Below are 21067 nucleotides of genomic sequence, written 5' to 3'. Positions count from 1 at the left end.
CTGATGGTTTAGAAAGGAAGTAAGGATCAGGACAGGAATGGAGCTGATTCAACGCAGGAAAAAGAGGGCTGATCTTGATGCCAGCCCAGACAGGGCTTGGAGGCTGCATTGCTTGGAGTCCCAGCAGGCTTTTCCATAGACGTGCATGGGGACACCTGGTGCGTGGGCTGCACCGAAGCCACGCTGAGGAGGGGGTCTCTGGCTACCGTGCAGCATACCCTGGACTAAGTCCCTTCAGGGAAGGTTGCTCAAAGCATTTCCAATCAAAATCATGGTCTGAGGGAAATCACAGCTGGGAGGCACAGGACACCCCAGTCCTCCTGCAAGCCCTGAACCCCGAGGCCATCAGCCTGATCACCTCCAGCAACAAGTCCTGAGTTGAACAGTGTTCTCCCCAAATCCAGTGTCCTCATTAGGAGAAGAGGAGACCACGGGACAGCAGTGGCAGACTGGAGGGATGCAGCCATAAGCAATCACCGGAAGCTAGGAAGAGGCTAGGACTATCCCCTAAAGCCATCACAGGCAGCCTGGCCCTGCTGACACCTGGTTTGCAGACTTCCGGCCTCCAGTTCCATGGGGGAATGAAGCTCTGGTATTTACGCCACTGGTTTATAGGAATTGGTAGCAACAGGACAGGAAACCAGTACCGATGGGAGGAAGACCCTCACAAAGTACAGTGAGGCTGAAAGACACATTTAATCTAGAAGGCACGCGTTTCATATAAGCGGTGAGCAGCATCACAATCCACCATGGCTCTGGGGAGCCCACACAGGGCCCCATAAAGAGCTGCCAGGAGGGAGCACACTGACGTGGCAGCCCCGGGGTGGTGCTGTGATTCTGCTGCTGTTTTCCACCATTCTGCTGCCAATCAATGAGGATCAGGTTGATGCCAGTGGCGATAGACGGAACAATGGTTCTAATCCTCAGCAACTATGAATACGTCACCTTATGTGGCAAAAACACAGACTTCGAAGATGCGGCTGACTGACAGATCTTGAGATGGGGAGACTTTCCTGTGCTACCCTGGGGTCCAATGGGATCACAAAGGTGTCTCTAAGGCGGGTGTAGCGGGGAGACCGTCAGGATAGCTGTGACCCGGGAGCAGAGGCCAGAGAGAAAACACATCGGATGACACTGAGCTGCTGGCTGTGAAGATGGGTGGAGGGCCCACCAACCCAGGAATGCAGGCAGCCCCCAGGAGCCAGGTCCTCCTGCAGAGCCCCGGATGGGCTACAGCCCTGCTGGACCCATTTACTCCTGAGACTTCCGGCACTGCAAGATAACAAGTGTGTGTTGCTGCCCGTCACTAAACGGTGGCCATGTGTCACGGTAGCAGTAGAAAGCATTCATGGCAGCAGTCAGACCGGGACGAGGGCAGGGAGAGACCCAAGAGGAGTCCAGACATCCTGGGAGCCTCTCAGTGACCTCTGTATTAACCCCCCGAAGGATTTCCCAAGAGGTTTACACCTTTTCATTGAACAGTTTTTGTTTTTGTTTTCCATCCTCCTGGAGGCTCCAGAAGCCAACCAAAAATCTGATCCTTGGCTGTCAGTACCCTAGGGTCTCAGTCACCTACCTTAGATGAGGAGCTGGCAGTGACAGGCCATCTGCACTTTTTTTAAAGATTTATTTATTTATTTATTTGAAAGGCAGAGAGAAGTCTTCCATCCACTGTTCACTCCCTAAACGGCCGCAATGGCCGGAGCTGCACCAATGGGAAGATAGGAGCCTGGAGCTTCTTCCGGGTCTCCCACATGGGAGCAGGGGCATTAAAAGTCTGACGGGCCTGTGCTGAGAGAGAGCCAAGCCACCACTGCTTCCTGGGAGGGACCCGGGAGCCCCCACGGGGCCGCAGCTCTTATCTTCAGAGTGGAGTCTAATGTATATGCAACACTCAAGAAATGCTTTAAGGTCCATGTCCACATTGTCCCTCCCAACTACACTCCCCTGTCCACATTTGAAGCAAGAAATCCCTTCCCTGGTTCCAGCCAACATGCACCTGTGACTGCACGGGGAGCACACCTGTGAAGGTCGCTGACCAGCACAGTCCCACTGCCTTCCTGAGACCTGCTGCAGGAAGAGTGCCCTGCACTGGCCGATTTATCCTACTGACTTGGTGTGGACTGCCCACGTGGTAAAATCAAGAATTCCTTACAGGTAAAATTAGAAGACTCAGGAAGGGATAAACACAACATCTGAATGGGACTAAAAGCATTTTCTCCCTCCTTTCAGCCTTCTCCACACCCGGCACACACACACACACACACACACACACACACACAGAATAATGTGTGTTTCTGCATCTCCCAACAGATCTGGTACCTGGCACTGAGTATGGAGTTGGAATATCTGCCATCATGAACTCACAGCAAAGTGTGCCGGCCACCATGAATGCCAGGACTGGTGAGTAGGAGGACCAGGTTCACCTGGCAGCCCCAGGAGCCATGGAAGCTTGTCCAGGCCAGGATCCGTCAAAAGGCCATGCCCACCCCACCTTCCTCCAGTGAATGGCTGGCAGCCTAGGACAACATCCATCCTGGACCTAAACTCTGACATCTGACATCCAATATGGAGACCCATCTTCCTCCCTGTGCTTGGTCCCCCATGGTCTGAAGGGCTGTCCAGTGCTATGCAGAGCAGGTGTGGCAAATCCCAAATAGATTGGTGCCACAAGAGGCCTTATTTCTCTCTAGACCAACCCACAGCAGGTAGAAGATGGTGTCCTTCAACCTGCACCACAGGAGTCCTCAAAAAGGCCACTGGGTAAAGGTGTAGGCTTGGAAACAACCCATTAAATCCAAGAGCAGAGGAAAAGTCCACTTGAGACCCTGGTTGCTCTGGATCCTACAGCTTTGCTTCCAAATCCTGGGTAAATTTCAAGGTCACTCTAGTAGCTTAGATACAAGCAGCATGGACTGCATTCAGAATTTGGGGCCAGTCTTTGTCCCATTACTCAGTTCAGTACAGACAACCTCTTCCGAGCAACACAAGGACAAGGGTCTCTAAGTCCTCATATCTGGCTGCCTGCACACTCATGGTTAGGAACAAGTCAAAATGGCTCAAGGACAAGTGCTGGGAGACACCCTAGTGTGTGCCCTGGAGGCTTCCTGAGAAAGGTTTGGTGAAAATGAATGTGGAGAGCCTGAAAACCAGCAGGCTTTGTCCCAGAGGCACATGCATCTGGTGAGGTTGCAGCCAATAGTGCCCTTCTACAGAGTGGCCATCCGTTGGACAAGCTCCTGGCCATCTTTCAAAGGGAAGGTGCTTCACACGATGGGAGACAGGCATCAGAGACCACAGGCTAGTGCTCCTGGTCAGCTAGTGCTGATGGCTTGCAAACACTCAGGTGGTCCAGTAAACACCAGCCCTCCAGAGGAGCCCGTGTGAAACAGGACACTTCTGTTGATCCACAGAACTCGACAATCCCAGAGACCTCATGGTGACAGCCTCCTCAGAGACCTCCATCTCCCTCATCTGGACCAAGGCCAGTGGCCCCATCGACCACTACCGAATTACCTTCACTCCTTCCTCCGGAGTTGCTTCGGAAGTCACCGTGTCCAAGGACAGCACCTCGTACACACTGACCGACCTGGAGCCTGGGGCAGAGTATATCATTTCCATCACCGCTGAGAGGGGTCGGCAGCAGAGCCTGGAGTCCACTGTGGATGCCTTCACAGGTACACGGGCAGCCGAAATCTCTGCTGGGCTCCGCGATCAGCAGACCTCAGGTGTAAGGTCATCCAGGAAACCTACTCTTCCAAAGCCCCATTTCCTACAGACGAAGGAGACAGCAGAGGGAGGGCAGACCCGTCAGTCCATCCAGAGGGAGTGGTGGGAAGAGAGTGGGAGAGATGAGCAAGGCTGTCCCATGCCCGAGAGTGCCTGTTGGTTTGCTATAACCTGCACATAGTAGCTGATCCTGTCCCTCTCTCCCCACCTGCACTAAATTAGCAGGCACTCAGAGGACCCACAGGATCAAGTTAAATTCCTTCCAGGACAGAGATTTTAAATCCTGGGTCAGAATAACTCACAGAGGCGTTTTCCGGTGTTACCAGAATTCAGTGTTCAGTATATGGGTGGGAAAAAGTCCAAGGGTAGGATGGGGATGCAGGGGGCGGGGGCCTGTAGATCAGCAGGTGAGGGGCAGCCCTCCTCAGCAAGGGAATGAGATCCTCTTCTAGCCCAGTGACCGCCACGGCACCTCTCCTCTCTGCATTGCAGGTTTCCGCCCTATCTCCCATCTGCACTTCTCCCATGTGACTTCCTCCAGCGTCAACATCACCTGGAGCGACCCCTCTCCCCCAGCAGACAGACTCATCCTGAACTACAGCCCCCGCGACGAAGAGGACGAGATGATGGAGGTCTCCTTGGACGCCACCAAGAGGCACGCTGTCCTGATGGGCCTGCAGCCGGCCACCGAGTACATCGTCAACCTCATGGCCGTCCATGGCACGGAGACCTCTGAGCCCATCGTGGGCTCCATCACCACAGGTGAGGCGAGAGGACTTGACAGCGGGTGATAGAGCCGTGTTGGCACAGTAGCCTTTGGCAAGCCAGTGAAATCTGAGAACAGAAACACTCACGGACTAGGGACTTGCCTTGGTGGCTAGAGAGGGTCTGTGAGCTGCTATGAAACAGCCACTTCGCCCAGTGCTACATGAGATCCACGGGCGGGGAAACTCCCACGTGGAAAGCAGGACGGCGCCAACACCTCGAGGTGGCCAAGGACTGCATGCATTAGTCCAGCCCAAGAGAAAACATCACGGAAAGCGCCTCTCCGAGAGGAGGCCTGGAGAGTGAAGACACGCCTGCTCCTCTGCTGCAGAGCCGCGGCTTAGTGCCCAGCAAGATCGGTGATGCGAATCGTGCGTCTTCCCGATCACAGGGTGCTAGCGTGTAACCAGTGACCTGGCACTCAGAGAACGGGGTCCGTTTGCGTGTTATTTGGAGAGACAGGCACTCAGAGATTCACTGGCCCATTCCCATCAGATTATCCACGAAACGGTCCCCAAAATGAGCGGTGTAAGAACAGGTGTAATGGAATAAGAACATGTATGCCTAGGTAATTTCCTATACACTGACAGAGCTCACAGACTGGACGAGTGGATTAAATACTCAGTTGATTTAACCTGGAGATCCTCTAGCAGTCAAAAAAAAAAAAAGTACAGAGCATAGATGAAATATAATTTAGGAAAGTAGATTTGTTCTGGCCTTGTGCCCTGAAATTCCTCTACAATCAATAGGCAGTTTTTTATTTTTTTCAAAATGAAGCAAAGGTGGCTGTTAACAAATAAGAGATAGAGGCAGAGTTGGATTTATCCAAGAGAAATTGCCCCAGAGAAAATGTTACTCCCAGGTCAGAAGAAAACAAATGGATTTAAAGGGACGTTCCTGGTTGACCCTCACAGCTAATAATGGCTGCACAGACACAGTCCTTGCCAGCTGGCTTCATGTTGCTAAAACTCTTCTCCATGAACGTGGCTGTGGCTGTATCTACAAGGGTTCAGGTGAGACGTCAGCCTGACTGTGGTTGGTTGCAAAGTCTAGTTTTCCTCCGGGATGCAATTGACTCTTGATCGCCGTGCATTATGTAAGCCTGGGATAGGAGTTCCTTTCTCACACTGTGCTTCCTGTCTTTCCCCCCAACTCCTCGGGCCCTTGTAGGAATCGATCCCCCGAAGGACATCACGATTAGCAACGTGACCAAGGACTCAGTCACGGTCTCCTGGAGCCCTCCTGTTGCTTCTTTTGATTACTACCGCGTGTCTTATCGCCCCACCCAAGGTAACCGAGTTATGTGATCCCTCAGCAAGATTACTGGGATCCGCAGCTGGGCAAGGATCACTGCGGGACAAAGGGCCTGGCCCCTAACCCGACCTGTGTCTGCTGTCCGCTCTCTGGTTCGCTCCATCTCATGAGAAGGGGTTGGTGAGGAGCAGCCAAGCTGTCCTCTTAACAGAGCCTTCTTAGAAGAGGCTTCGGCCGGCGCCGCAGCTCACTAGGCTAATCCTCCGCCTTGCGGCGCCAGCACACTGGGTTCTCGTCCCGGTCGGGGTGCCGGATTCTGTCCCGGTTGCCCCTCTTCCAGGCCAGCTCTCTGCTGTGGCCGGGGAAGGCAGTGGAGGATGGCCCAGGTGCTTGGGCCCTGCACCCGCATGGGAGACCAGGAGAAGCACCTGGCTCTTGCCTTCGGATCAGCGCGGTACACCGGCCATTGGGGGGTGAACCAATGGAAAAGGAAGACCTTTCTCTCTGTGTCTCTCTCTCTCACTGTCCACTCTGCCTGTCAAAAAAAATAAAAATTAAAAAATAAAAAAAAAAGAGGCTTCAATGCATTCAGCCAGAAGGCAGGCCCTTCCCCAGCAGAGGCAGTGGGCCACCATTATCTAGGCAGGGTGATGAGAAACAAGGGGTCCCAAAAGAACTGGCCGAGAGCCGGGCTCACGTGCACTTTCCCGAGAGTGCTACGTCCAACGCTCCAATCGGGGTGGGGGGTAGTTAGAGACCCAGCTGGAGCCCAGCAGGGGACCACAGCCATGGCGCCCTACTTCCACCCTGCAAGCCAACTTATGAGGCAGAGGAGGTTGGTCCAGACCTCCCACCCCCTGCCAGTTTTGCTAGTGTGTGTGGCATTGGGAACTCAGTGAAGAACAGCCATTCCAGCGAGGGTGGGGCAGCTTTCTAGGCTGCACGGACCCCTCTTTGTAGTGTGCCCTCTGGATCACCTTCACACAGTTGCCTTGGAAAGACCAGTTTGCCAGAAAAACCCCTAAGAGTGAGTTTATTTTTCTTTGCTCCAAGAAGCCCATAAAACCAACCGGTATAAACAGGGCGCCAATTCCCCCTCAGAAGCCAGCACACCCAGCCCACGGCCCATCCGTCTTTCCTGCCTACTGAGCGCTACGTCTCTACCCCGTCTGTGCCACTGGGCGCCCCCTGGTGCACGGGACCACGGGCTGCGTTCGTGAGAGAGCCTCTGAGCGTTAACTGTGGATTCCGCTCTTCCCTAGTGGGACGGCTGGACAGCTCGGTGGTGCCCAACACAGTGACAGAATTCACCATCAGCAGACTGAACCCAGCTACCGAATACGAAATCAGCCTCAACAGCGTGCGGGGCCGGGAGGAGAGTGAGCGCATCTGCACCCTGGTGCACACAGGTGGGCACATCTCCCTGCCGCGTCGGTCAGGATCCGACTGAGGACCTGCAGCAAACACAAGAGGCAAAGACCCGCTGTTCTGGCTCACGAGGCGACCCTGGTTCCAGGGTCTGGGGCTTTGTTCCTGGGGGCTCCTTCACCTTCCTGTGCCCTTGCTCCTCAACAGTCCTCTCTAATATAGGAGTTCACAGTCACCCTCTGGGAACCTCACTGGTTTTTCTTAGAGGTTCTAATGGAACTTAAGATTTAAAAGTGTCCTTTCAAAGACAGAAGATGGAAGTGAATTTCAGAACAGAAATCTGAATATCCCCTCTGAGTTTTTAGATGTTTATCTTTATTTATTGGAAAGGAAGCAACAGAGAGAAAAGATAGGTATAGAGATAGGTAGGTAGGTAGGTAGGTAGGTAGATAGATAGAGGTAGACAGAGAACTTCCATCTGCTGTCACTTCTCCAATGCCAACAATGTCCAAGCTGGACCAGGCCAATGCCCGGAGCCCGGAACTCCATCCAGGTCTCCCGCATGGGCAGCAGTGACTCAAATACTACAGCCATCATCTGCTGCCTCCCAGGACATGCATTAGCAGGAAGTGGTAGGAAGTGGAACAGCTGGGACTCAACCCAAGGACTCTGACGTGGGATTCAGGCATTCCAAGCAGAGACTTAGCCTACTGTGCCACCGCCCTCCCTCTAACCCAACCGCAATCCAACTGTTGAAAAGACTCAGAGAAGGCATTTTCTTCTCAAGGAAGGAAAGCACTGGTATCCTACTCACATCCCGTCTGTGTCACATGTGGCCGGGGAGCACCAAGCAGCTGCATTTGCTCTGACCTCATGCTCTCGGCAGGAAGGCAGCAACAAAGTGGCCGTAACGCCCTCACCTGTGACAGAAGCAGTGGTGGTGATGCCGCCCCGGGGGTGTTCTGGGTCCCCCACAGAAGCCTGGTGTTCTGTGCTCTCCAACAAGCTAATAGGGTCCAGGTGGCCTTGGCATCCTCAGTGAGCACCTGTGTAATGAGGCAGAGGAAAAGAGATGGAAGGTGGCGGTGAGCCTGAGCTCTGAGAGAGTAGGACGGGGAAGCCCACATCCCATGGCCTCCCCTGGAAAACAAGCCTGAGCCCAGGGCCCCGGCACAGCTCCACGGCCTCTCCTGCTCTGGCCCATCGGCAGCACACCGTGCAGCGCTGGCAGAGACTTGCTCTGCGAGGCAGCGGAAGGCTCAGCCAGAGTTCCCGTCCCCAGCCCCAGACAGACTCTCCTAGTTAAGCTGTCATTCCCACAGCACACGGGCAGACTTCCGACTTGCCTCATTAGAGGAACACCTGGATGTCCTGAGGGTGCTTCATTTCCCTGGAGAGTGGTGTTTCCTGAACAAGGAAGCGTAGCTTGGAATTCCTCCCTGCGTTTACAGACTTTCTCACAAGCTCCGGAGGAGTATGTCTGAGTAGTGGCCAAAGAACTAGTCCTTCGCAAGCACAAAGTGGTTCTTCTGAAAAAGATAGCATAGGACGTTCTATTCTTCCCTAGTCTCTTTCCAGGCCTTTGAGCGCAGAGAACTCAGCCGTGTTTTCAATCGTCTTTCCCTATCCATCAAACGATCTCTCCGATAAAGTTTCAACATATGTTGCCCAGAAGTGATGTTCCAGGTGCCAAAAGAAGCCCCTTCCCTACCTTCCTCAATTATTCTTTTTCTCACTGAGGGCAATAAAACGGATTGCGTGGGCCTCTGGTCCCCAAAGTAAAAGAGAGCAGCACCTTAGATCAACACCTCACCGCTTGGGCTCTTAGCCATCGGCAGCAGGTATCTCTAAACAGATATGCAGTGGGGCACCCACCCCAACTTGCCTCCTGACAACTTACACAGAGCTACTTTGCCAACTGGCAATCACTAGGCTGCTCGCAGCAGCACCTTAGTTAACTGCGGATGTTTTAGCTTGAGGTCTCTGCTCTTACAACTTCCAGAAACAAGCGCTCCTTCGGGACGCCACGCTGTCTTGTGATCCCATGGAATTCTGAGAGGCCAAGGCGACTGTAGTCTCGTAAGGGTGGCATTTGAAGAAATCTTTGAAGGCGCACGTTGTGCACATAATTCAAACTTTACATTATAAAGACATTTTCTGGTTGCTATTTTGTGAGGAGGGACACAGATGAACCAAAACAACAAATGGACCAGGTGCTGGCACAGCGATTAAATCGCTGCTTGGGATAGCCGCATTCCATGTTACAGTGCTTGGCTTGAGTCTCATCTCTTCTGTTTCTGATCCGGCTTCCTATTAATGTGTCTGGGAGACAGCAGATAATGGCACAGGTACTCATGTCCCTACAACGCATGTGGGAGAACTAGAATAAATTCTAGCTTCAACTTGGCCCAGCCCCAGCTACTGCAGGAATTTGGAGAGTAAAACACTGGATGAAAAATCTCTCTCTCTCTCTCTCTGCTTTTTAAGTAAAATGAAAATAGCTAAATGAAAATTTTAAAAATAAAAAGCTTTCAGTTAGAGAAACTAAAAAGCTCAATAGCAGATCTTCTTTCCCAGATTTCTAAATAAGTCCCAGCTGCAGGGAAGGGAAACACAGTAGCAGAGCAGAGGCTTAATTAAGCATGGGCAGGCCTGCGCCGAGGCTCACTAGGCTAATCCTCTGCCTTGCGGCGCCGGCACACTGGGTTCTAGTCCCGGTCGGGGCACCGGATTCTGTCCCGGTTGCCCTCTTCCAGGCCAGCTCTCTGCTGTGGCCCGGCAGTGCAGTGGAGGATGGCCCAAGTGCTTGGGCCCTGCACCCCATGGGAGACCAAGGTAGGTACCTGGCTCCTGCCATCGGATCAGCGCGGTGCGCCAGCCGCGGCGGCCATTGGAGGGTGAACCAACGGTAAAGGAAGACCTTTCTCTCTGTCTCTCTCTCTCACTGTCCACTCTGCCTGTCAAAAAAAAAAAAAATTAAGCATGGGCAAGGAAGGGTGGGAAGGAGGTGTTGTAACAAGCACACAAGCGCTCTTCTCCCTGACAGGTGGTGCAGGGCCTGTGACACAGAAACCTGTGGCCATCCCCTCCACTCTCAGCACAATGAGAGAGACCACCAGGACTCAGTGAGCTCTAGTGAGCCTTCTGAGTCGGGACACAAGAAGTCACTAATCAGATGTGACCAGGGAGGCAACGCAAACCCAGGCAGCCAAGTGTTCCCTGAGTACCTCCTGATTTCAGTACCAGGACATCCCTGTCCTCCGGGAGCTCCGGCGCTCTTCCCAGGGATCTGCCCACAAGGCACACCCTTACGCTTATGAAATGGCAAACAGTCTGGAAACTGCGTATCTCCTTAGCTAAAGAATTATGGTGGTTCCTTGTGTTCTTATGCAAATGTCTCCAATGCAACAGAATTGCCTTGAAATCCCCCATACCACCTGAGACACAGCGCTCTGCACATAGGAAGTTAGTGGAATAATTGAAAGGAAGATCTGGGGGCAGTGGAGAACTGGTCAGCTGAGAGGAAGGAGGAAAGGGAGAAGAGGAGGGGCTGCTGGAACCAGAGGGGACAGAGGGGCGAGGTCTCCCCTATCTTGCCCAGCGCAGCAGCAGACACGCGTCAGGAGTGGGACTCCAGATAGGTTGCTACCCTTCCAACCTGCAGGTCTTCTTTTCTCTGGCTGATGCCCTCCTGTTCTGTTTCAGCCATGGATAACCCTGTGAATCTGGTGGCTACCAACATCACTCCCACGGAAGCCCTGCTGCAGTGGAAGGCGCCCGCGGGAGAAGTAGAGAACTACGTCATCGTTCTGACACACTTTGCAGGTGGGTGTCTGCTGGACCTTGTGCCAGGCAGGTGGGGATGGTGGGGACTGGGGCTGCAGACCAGAATGGAAGCGAACAAACAAAGATTTTGTCCATCTGAGGGACCAGTTCGACATCTCCCAGCTTCGGTTATGCTATAAGCCCTCAACGCTGCCAATTTAATCGACTATAGGAATTGAGAAAGCTGCATCTGAAAGATGTAAGAAAGGTATGTCACCTGTGACAAATAGAAAAACAGAAAACAGTAGGAAGGCAAACTCAGAATTGAGTAAAGACTTGCCTCCAAAGGCTACAGACAAAAAAGCAGACTTTTCTAGATATTTAAGAAGAACACTGAAGTTACAGGACCAAGTTTGAAGCAAATTGTACAAACTAACACGTCAAAACAGATTCAGAACTACTAAACTCATCAGTTTGGTCTTCTCTGCCCATATCCAGCCCAAATTGTTGACCAAACAGAAAATCTTGAGTTTCAGTATCTTCTTTTTTTTTTTTTTATTTTTTGACAGGCAGAGTGGACAGTGAGAGAGAGAGACAGAGAGAAAGGTCTTCCTTTGCCGTTGGTTCACCCTCCAATGGCCGCCACGGCTGGCGTGCTGCGGCCGGCGCACCGCGCTGATCCGATGGCAAGAGCCAGGTACTTATCCTGGTCTCCCATGGGGTGCAGGGCCCAAGCACTTGGGCCATCCTCCACTACACTCCCGGGCCACAGCAGAGAGCTGGCCTGGAAGAGGGGCCACTGGGATAGAATCCGGCGCTCCAACTGGGACTAGAACCCGGTGTGCCGGCGCCGCTAGGTGGAGGATTAGCCTAGTGAGCCGCGGCACCGGCCTCAGTATCTTCTTTATCATGCTTATTCACCTTACACTAGCTGACATGGACCAGAGAAATCCAGAGCCAAACAGTGTTCTGTACTCCAAGTCTCTAGGCTCAGGAAAATTATGTTCCTGACTAAATTAAACATGGGACCCCAGCACTGTTGTGGGCTATATTTAAGAAATCGGAGAATAAATATACCAGAGGCCAGAAGTCAGGCAAATATTTTAATTTTCAAAATGGCAGAGAAACCCAGTTCTATAAGTTGCAAAGAAGTAAACTTACTGGGGGCCGGCACTGTGGCACAGTAGGTTAATCCTCCACCTGCAGTGCTGGCATCCCATATGGGCACCAGTTCTAGTCCCGGCTGCTCCTCTTCCAATCCAGCTCTCTGCTATGGCCTGGGAAAGCAGAATAAGATGGCCCAAGTGCTTGGGCCCCTGCACCCACATAGGAGACCGGGAAGAAGCACCTGGCTCCTGGCTTCAGATTGGTGCAGCTCCAGCTGTTGTGGCCACTGGGGAGTGAACTAATGGATGGAAGACCTCTCTCTCTGTCTCTCTCACTGTCTGTGACTCTACCTCTCAAATAAATAAAACAATCTTTAAAAAAAGAAGTAAAATTATTGTCAAAGTCTGGGAATGTAAACACTAAAACAGACTGTTACACAAATTAGAAAATTAGTGATTACTACATATTAACGCATTCACTGTTTTATCAAAACCATTGTGTGTCTTTCTTTCTTAAATTTTTATTAATCTATTTTCACTTGAGAGGCAGAGAGAGAGTTCATCATACAAGTGCCTGTGATGGCCTAGGTTGGGGCAAAAGCCAGGAATCGGGACTACTATCCAGGTCTCCCCGATGGGTGGCAGGAACACAACCACCCAAGCCTTACTAAGCATTACTGTTGCCTCTGAGGGTGCACATTAGCAGGAAGCTGGAGTCAGGAGCAGAGCCAGGACTTCCATATGGACTGTGGGCCTCTCTACCAGCCTCTCAACTGCTATGCCAAATGCCTGCCTCTTCCTCGCTCTTTTTGGGAAATTTGCCAACACATTTGTATTTCAACAAGGCATTAGAAAACTCCGCTTGCCAGTTAGTCATCAGTCAAGATGTAAAAAAATGCATGATGGATTGTCTTTGGAGTTAGCTGGAGCTGACTGAATGGTCCCTCAAGGAATGGCTGTCATTACTATGGGTACCTCCTAACACCTCCGTATGCACGTAAAATCCACCAGCTCTTCCATGCCTACCACGGTCCTGTGTTTCTGAACTCTCACTGTGCTTTTGCAAGCCCCCATGCATTTGCACGCGCTGTTTCCTTCTCCAGGAAATTCCTCCTCACTTGAATGCCTAGAAAATCCATCCTTCAAGCCTTAGCTTCAGCCCTACCTCTGCTGCCAACCCCTCCCTCATTCCCTTAAGAGAGTCAGACAAAGCACACCACTCCTTCATAGCTATTAACATCACTCACTCAGCAAATACTTTTGAGAGCCTCTCAGGGGCCACATACTCTGTAGGTCTATAAGTATTCAGAAGCAAAACAGGAGTCCTGGTCTTCAAGGAACTAACTCCTAGTAATCACAGGGAGATGTAAATAATTACGACTCAACATAAGCAGTGGTGTGATACAGCCAAGCACAGAGCACCACGGGCTGCAGCCAAAAGGCTACTATAATTTCGGATCAAGGTGTTGCAGAGGGAGAAAGGATGAAGGTCTTAGATAAAGTGAAACATCCAAGAAAAAGAGCAGCCTGGTTGCACCTGCGGAGATGGGAGAGTGTGTGAGTGTAACTGACCGGTACAGTCTTGCAAAGGATGTCCAGAGGACAACGTCATCATGTGTGCCTTCCAAAGAGTCAATTTGCATTTTAACTTGTTCATGTGCCTTTCTATGTCTTTAGACCACAGAAACCTGAAACTTCTGGCCCTACCAAATTTGGAGATGTGCCTAATAAACTCTGTTAACTACTCAGGGTTCAGAAGTATTATAATCGCCCATTAGAAGGTTTGGCCCTAAACTATTGAACAGTTTTATCAACAGCTTGACCAAACTCAGACATAACAGACTCACCAAATGTGTGTATAAAACAAAACTTGCAATCCATGGGATTCAACGTCAATAATATTTTCATAAACTGAAACAGGCCCAGAATTCAATCAGGCAAAATGCAGCTGAAATAAATACCCATGGTACAAAAAATTAACTATGTAAAGTTGGTTTTTCAGGTAAGAGGAGTGGTTATAAAAAGAATCTTCTATCAGTAATTATCAATAATCCCCAAACCTAGTACACTAATATAAATGGCACAAGTAAAAGTATAGGCTGACCTTGTTTGTCTCATTGTTCAGTGCTCGTCAGTTATTGTTCTCAATTCTCTTTTTAAAATATTTATTTATGTATTTATTTGAGAGGCAGTCTTATATAGAGAGAGGGAGATCTTTCATTGCTGGCTCACTCCCTAGATGGCCACAATGGCCAGGGCTGGGCCAGGCCAAAGCCAGGAGCCAGGAGCTGCATCCAGTCTCCCACATGGATGGCAGAGCCCCAGGCACTTGGGCCATCTTCCACTGCTTTCTCAGGTGCAGTATCAGGGAGCTGGATCAGAAGTGGAGCAGGCAGGATGTGAACCAGCACCCGTATGGGATGCCATCACTGTAACCAGCTATGCCACAATACCAGCCCCCTCAATTCTCTTTTGAATTCTGAATTCCATATGAACATGATAAATTATCATTGATCCAGAGAAAGGTAACCAGAACTGAGAAGGTTTTACAATTGTCACATAAATGTAGTGGGAAGTGGAGTTGAGTTTTCTGTTTAGAGGAGCGAGGACTTGACTAGGAAGCGTGGTGGAGAGGAAGGGCTCATGTAGACAAAGCATTTGACGTATTCTTTGTGACTCCAGAGGCTTGCACAGAAGTTAGAGAGAAGACAGTTTGGCCTCCACATATGAAATATATTTCTCAGTTACGAAATAGAGATAGCAGGAAATATATGCATGGAATAAGATAATAACCTAGCTTATTCAGAAAAGACTTTTTCCCACAATTTTGCAGACTTCTGTAATGCCGGATCCTTGTGAAATCCCTTTGGGTTAGCAGGCTTTGCCTATGCTGGGAAGCCTTATTCAGTCTTGATCCGCGTTCATCTGATTTCAGTTGCTGGAGAGACCATCCTGGTTGACGGGGTCAGTGAGGAATTCCAGCTGGTTGACCTGCTCCCTAGCACCCACTATACTGTCACCATGTATGCCACCAGCGGGCCTCTCACCAGTGGAGCCATCAGCACCAACTTCTCCACCCGTGAGTACATGCTCACCTCCTTACCTGATATGCCTGGTGGCTTTGTAGCTCCTGAAACTCAGTGTCTTTGTGGTGGGTGAGCTTACAGTCTGTGGGCCTTGGACAGTGTGGCTATGAGCTGTTCTTATTTTGGCTGACTATGGCCCAAATCCAGTGCAAGTGAGCAGCAGCTGTCAGCCGGCACACGTGCATGCTTTCTGCGCTCACCTTAAATCTGGGTTAAAGGAGCAGAATCAGACCAGAAGAAGCCAGCACCAGGAATGCATCTGATCCAGAAAAATCTGATGGAGAGTAGAAGGCTAGAACGCGGGAAGAGGGCTGCGAGGCGGAGTCATGCCAGGAGACCAGCAGACATGTTTCTAGTTCAAGAGTGAACTCGCAGATGTGTGGGGGTTTTAAGATTTTTTATTTATTTGAAAGGCAGAGTTACAGAGAGGCAGATGCAGAGGGAGGGAGGGAGGGAGGCAGAGAGAAAGAGGTCTTCCATCTGCTGGTTCACTCCCCAAACGGTGGCAATGGCCGCAGCTCTACCAATCTGAAGCCAGGAGCCAGGAGCTTCTTCTGGGTCTCCCATGTGGGTACAGGTACCCGAGGACATGGGCCATCCTCTCCTGCTTTCCCAGGACATAGCAGAGAGCTGGATTGGAAGTGAAGCAGCCAGGACTCGAACCAGCACCCATATGGAATGCTGGCACTGCAGCCGGTGGCTTTACCCACTGTGCCACAGAGCCAGCCCCACAGATGTGTGGATTTGACAATGTCTGAGTCCCAGGTATAGGTCAGACTGAAAGATGTCACAGCCAGGCTTAAAGATTCAGATGATGGAAGGGGGAGAGAGCACAGTGAACGATTGTCTTCTGACCCGTGAGTGCCCTTAGCCTGCCCACGCAGCCCTGAGACCACAGAGCTGGATGAGACACCCATGCCTGACGTCAATTTGGGAGTTGCTGCAGAGGCACACCCACCTTGGCAATGACTTTCCCGTTTACAGTGCTGGACCCTCCTGCAAACCTGACCGCCAGTGAGGTCACCCGACAAAGTGCCCTCATCTCCTGGCAGCCTCCCAGGGCAGAGATCGAGAACTACGTCTTGACCTACAAATCCGCCGATGGAAGCCGCAAGGTGAGTGTTTGCCGGAAAGGGTAGAGAGCAGTTCTCCCAAGGATAGCCGTGTGAAAACTGACCAATGGATGCACCAGTGGAGACTGGAGGGAGGGGGTGGGACTGACTCACAAGGAGCCAAGTAGGTTTCCCATTACGGATGTGGAGCCAACCTGGATGGGAGATTGCCAGTCTGCAGGCCAGGTGACCTGGGGTAGCCCTGGTCCTGATGCTATGCCTCACACAGGGAGGCAGAGCACCAATCTGCTCAGAGCCTCTGTCCCTCCTCTACACAGTGGGCTATCTATCCCTCAACTTTTAACATGAAGACACAAAGCACACGGGCAAGTTTAAGTACATGGAAGGAATTGTCTGTAACAGGACCAAGCAAACATAAGCTGTATACCAAATTCAACAGACTTTTCTGCCTCTCAATAAGCATTACAAATGCTACATCAATACAGCCTACAGTAAAGAGAAGACACATTTTTGTTTGATGTCAACAGTTGAAACAGTTCGTCTAGAGCCCTGGTTTCCCAATCTTTGTTTGCAGTGGAATCCTTTTTGCAACTGAAATCATATGCAGAACCCAATATACAGAAGAGATTTCAGCAGGGCCAGTCTGATGGGAGTAGGGAGGCCTAGGTTCTCGCTTGCTCAGCTTCCTTCTCTGCCCTCAAGGGAGCCCAGTGCAATCTGAAAACACTGGAGTCAATAATCCAGGTCCTGAAGTCACCCCAGTGTGCATCTGGGAGAGAGCAGCTGGCCTAACTCTCCCAGGGGAGCTTCCTCTAGGCTTATGGCGGCAGGCAGAGGACGGCAATGGCCACTGGGCAGCTGACCTCGCCAGCGGTAGATCTGACTCCTCCCACCCCACTCTCCCCTGTGACAAGCCGGTCACGCTCCGCTCGCTCCTTCCTCCCCGCCTCCCGCAGGAGCTGATTGTGGACGCAGAGGACACGTGGATCCGACTGGAGGACCTCCTGGAGAGCACAGACTACACAGTGCTCCTGCAGGCAGCCCAGGAAACCTCCCGGAGCAGCACAACCTCCACCGCCTTCAGTACAGGTGAGGGAGTCAAGGCCACGCTGATGCCGCCTTCAGTACAGGTGAGGGAGTCACGGCCACGCCAATACCGCCTTCAGTACAGGTGAGGGAGTCAAGGCCACGCCAATACCGCCTTCAGTACAGGTGAGGGAGTCAAGGCCACGCCGATGCCGCCTGCTCCCGTGCTGGGCCTGGCCCAGGAGGAGCCTTTCACCTGCCTCTTCCCTTGCCAGGACACCGCTCGCCACCAAGGCAATCACAGGAACCAGACGTGCAGATCTCCGGTCCGTCCAGTAAAGGCATCACGTTCTTTCCCCTTCAGTTTCCTCACGTGTTTTTCCATGCAGTTGTCCTTCTCTTCTCCCTCCCTCTCTCCTGCCTGCAGGGGTGTGGCTAGTCAAAGCAGCAGCCCTGAACCCTCCATACTAAGCCCACAGCTCTCCTCCGTGTACACGGCACCCTCACACTCCTCCTGTCCCCATTCAATCTTCATATCAACGGGGTGAGGGCGGCCGTGTGCGTCCCACTCCACAGAGGATGAAACCGAGACGCAAGGGATCAAGACTCAGGTGGCTAGGAAGTGGGGCAGAACTTGAACCACAGCCTCTGCTTCTAAGCCACTGGGTCTTCTTGTAAAACACTCCGTAAGGGGTGAAAGTGTCCACTAGCTCTAACGAGAAATAACCGACTACCCAGCCTTTGCACAGGACGTCCCATACTCTATTTAACTGCATTACGTGCATTATCTAAGTCTCACAAATGAGGTAATTTGGCCATAAATTGGTGAGGAACTCACCAAGGTCCTGTAACTCTAGAGTGGGACATGTTCTAGCCCTGGAGTCGGTGTAACCATTTTTTGTTATCTCCCACAATGCCCATTATAGTTTGTAACACACGAATTCCCAGCTCAGGCTTTGAATTCTTCCCTCGCCCTACGTTCTGGGAGTGGGCATACGAATGAGACAGTTGTGAGCCTGCCCCTTCTCCCTATCTGTCATCTCAGATAAGCAGGAAGGTGGGATTCCTGTCCATCCTCCAAAGCCCATCCTTCCATTCCCCAACAGGTGACGGGAAGTCTCCCAGCTCCACCACTTACTCATTGTAAATGACAGCACAGACCACCAGCCAGACACACCAGATGTCTCCCACGGTTCTGTGAGGTAGTGAGATAATGAATGAATTTTCTTTTCTTGCTTCTCTACCCTTTTCAATATTTTACTGGGAAGATCAAATTTAAACCCAAGTCACTGATGCATACCCAATCTCTCTGGCCCTGTCTTGGAGACTTAGCAGAACCCCTGAAATGACTGTTTGCTGGATGAAACATCTGTGGACGGAAGTAATGCATGCGAAAGTGCCTTATAAAGCCAGGCACACAGAGAGATAATAGATACTGGTTGAGGTGAATAATTAAATATCAGCTGCAGAGCTTGGCAGAGTGGACTCTGATGGAACAAAGCTAAAGAGGAAGATTCAGAATACCCATGGAAGGGTGGCAGAGGCAAAGAGGTACACACAAGGCGTCCTCAAGGGTTCTTTGGGATGGGCATCGTGGCACAGCAGATTAAGCAGCTGTTTGGGACACCCACATCCCATACTGGAGTGCCAAGGATCAGGTGGCCTCTGCTTCCCATCCAGCTCCCTGCTAATGCATATGCGAAAGGCAGGAGTGATGACTAAGTATTTGGGTCCCTGCTACCCAAAGTGGGAGACTTGGATATAGTTCCTGGTTCCTGGCTGTTGTGGGCATTTGAGGAGTTACCTAGTGATCAAAGATTTCTCTGTCTCTCTCCCTCCTCCTGTGTTTCAAGTAAACAAAATGAATAAAGTTTTGTAAAAAATACCTTGTAAATTGTATATCATGAAAACGAACTATGCATGGATTTCAAAAGTTCTTTGCACCAGTTTTCTGTGAATTTTTGGAAGTATCTTCCTACCCTCAGAGTATGATGCTCAAAGTCCCTCTAATTTCAGACGGCCACACAGATGCAAATTTCCCTGAATAAATTACACTAAGGCATATGATCATCGCATAGTATTGAGTCCTCACTGCCTATTCTTCACTCCTTCCCTCCCCTTTCCTAGCCTAGTCTTAGCCTAGTCAAGTACAAAATTTTTAAAAATTGTATTTATTTTCATTTTATTTGAAAAGCAGACAATGGGTAATCTTCCATCCTCTGGTTCACTCCCCAAATGCCCACAACAGCCAAAGCTGGGCTTGGCCAAAGCCGAGGGCTGGAAACTCAACCCAGACCTCCCGCGTAGGTGGCAGGCAGTCATCACCAGGGTCTCCTAGGGTCTGCGTTGGTAGGAAGGTGGAATCAGAAGCAAGAATGGAGGCTGCCAGGTTGGACCCCCAGGCTTGACTTGGCACCTGCCGTGCAAGACGCCTGATGGGTACTCTGGAAGGCCCCTAACTGATGGCAACCAGGGCTGATGGAATTGGAAGCCAGCGTTCACGGCCAGCACTCTTTCTGACTTCATTGACCGTACTGGAGTTTTCTACTTAGCAGCAACCTATTTATTTTAAGACAGACAGCTCTCAGCTGATGATTCTGTTTTCTATGCCTGCTCTGCTGGAGCAACAGAGCTTAAAATCTGGCCCAAAGAGGCCTCCATCCACTGCCGCATCTCCACCTTGTCCTGAGTGGCCCAAGATAAATGACTCTTTCCAAACAGATGCCTACCTAATGGTCTGTAAAAGAGTTGAGATGACAAAAAGTCAGGAGAAGAACAGAGAGACAGAGGGGGAGAGAGAGACAGAGACAGAGAGACGGAGACAGAGAGACAGAGGGGGAGAGAGAGATAGAGAGACAGAGACAGGGGGGAGAGAGAGACAGAGACAGAGAGACAGAGGGGGAGAGACAGAGACAGAGGGGGAGAGACAGAGACAGAGAGAGACAGAGGGGGAGAGAGAGAGACAGAGAGACAGAGAGAGACAGAGGGGAGAGAGAGAGACAGAGAGACGGAGACAGAGAGAGACAGAGGGGGAGAGAGACAGAGACAGAGGGGGAGAGACAGAGACAGAGAGAGACAGAGGGGGAGAGAGAGACAGAGGGGGAGAGACAGAGAGACAGACAGAGACAGAGACAGAGGGGGAGAGACAGAGAGACAGAGAGAGAAGGGGAGAGACAGAGACAGACAGAGACAGAGAGAAACAGAGGAGGAGAGACAGAGAGAGAGGGGGAGAGACAGAGAGACAGAGACAGAGGAGAGAAAAGAAAAGTACCCTCTTTTGCTCAAGATGTCTTCCTTGTTGTGTTCCTGCCACACAACATAAACCCATTTCTTTCTTTCCATCATGTTAATAGCTTCCTATCCTCTTGTCTCTGGTGTTTGCACAAAGCTCTGGGGGGAATTAAATACAAGTAGTATGGAAGAGAAAAATATGGATACATTATTTATAATGTACTGCCTCCTGAAATTTCATCCAAGGTCTACTTGTCTTTTAGAGACATGAATATAAATGAGGAACACATTTCCCCGCAGAGCGACAGGGACTTGGTGAAATGATCTTCGGAGAGGCAGGTTTCATTGTCTTTTTTAATCCTATAAAAAGCAAACAAGGCTCTTGCTTTAAGCTCATCCTCAGGGACAGTGAACACTATAAAAAAGGCTGTCTTGACCTTGAGGTTAAGCGGAGGCAGTCATTTGTAGAGGTACCTAGAGAGGGGTAATGAGAAGGTTTCTTTCATGGTCTTTGCTTCAGTCCCTGCAGTCCCCCATCGAGGTTGAGCTGCTCTGTGGGGTTTTCCTGAAAACTCTGGAGTCTACTCTAACACAAGCTTCAGTTTTTGAGGTTATGAACTTTAACGAAGACTGGAAAACCCTACACAGTGAGACAACAGATAGC

The 21067-nt window shown here is 50.9% G+C and overlaps 1 protein-coding gene across 3 annotated transcripts in view; it reads left to right on the top strand.

Moving 5' to 3' along the window:
- Window positions 1-21067, top strand: part of TNR (tenascin R) — a 432700-nt gene that overhangs the window by 379384 nt on the left and 32249 nt on the right. For all 3 annotated transcript variants that reach the window (XM_070077163.1, XM_070077161.1, XM_070077162.1), the window contains 9 exons: window positions 2314-2403; window positions 3414-3677; window positions 4222-4491; window positions 5665-5784; window positions 7011-7157; window positions 10822-10941; window positions 14923-15066; window positions 16058-16188; window positions 17103-17235. In XM_070077163.1, the coding sequence (XP_069933264.1) occupies window positions 2314-2403; window positions 3414-3677; window positions 4222-4491; window positions 5665-5784; window positions 7011-7157; window positions 10822-10941; window positions 14923-15066; window positions 16058-16188; window positions 17103-17235 (1419 nt within the window). The remainder of the gene's footprint in view (window positions 1-2313; window positions 2404-3413; window positions 3678-4221; window positions 4492-5664; window positions 5785-7010; window positions 7158-10821; window positions 10942-14922; window positions 15067-16057; window positions 16189-17102; window positions 17236-21067) is intronic.

The sequence above is a fragment of the Oryctolagus cuniculus genome, chromosome 7 (genome assembly GCF_964237555.1).
Source record: "Oryctolagus cuniculus chromosome 7, mOryCun1.1, whole genome shotgun sequence".
Classification (NCBI taxonomy): Eukaryota; Metazoa; Chordata; class Mammalia; order Lagomorpha; family Leporidae; genus Oryctolagus; species Oryctolagus cuniculus.
Note: the sequence above shows the minus strand (reverse complement) of the source record. Positions and strands in the feature narration are given on the sequence as shown.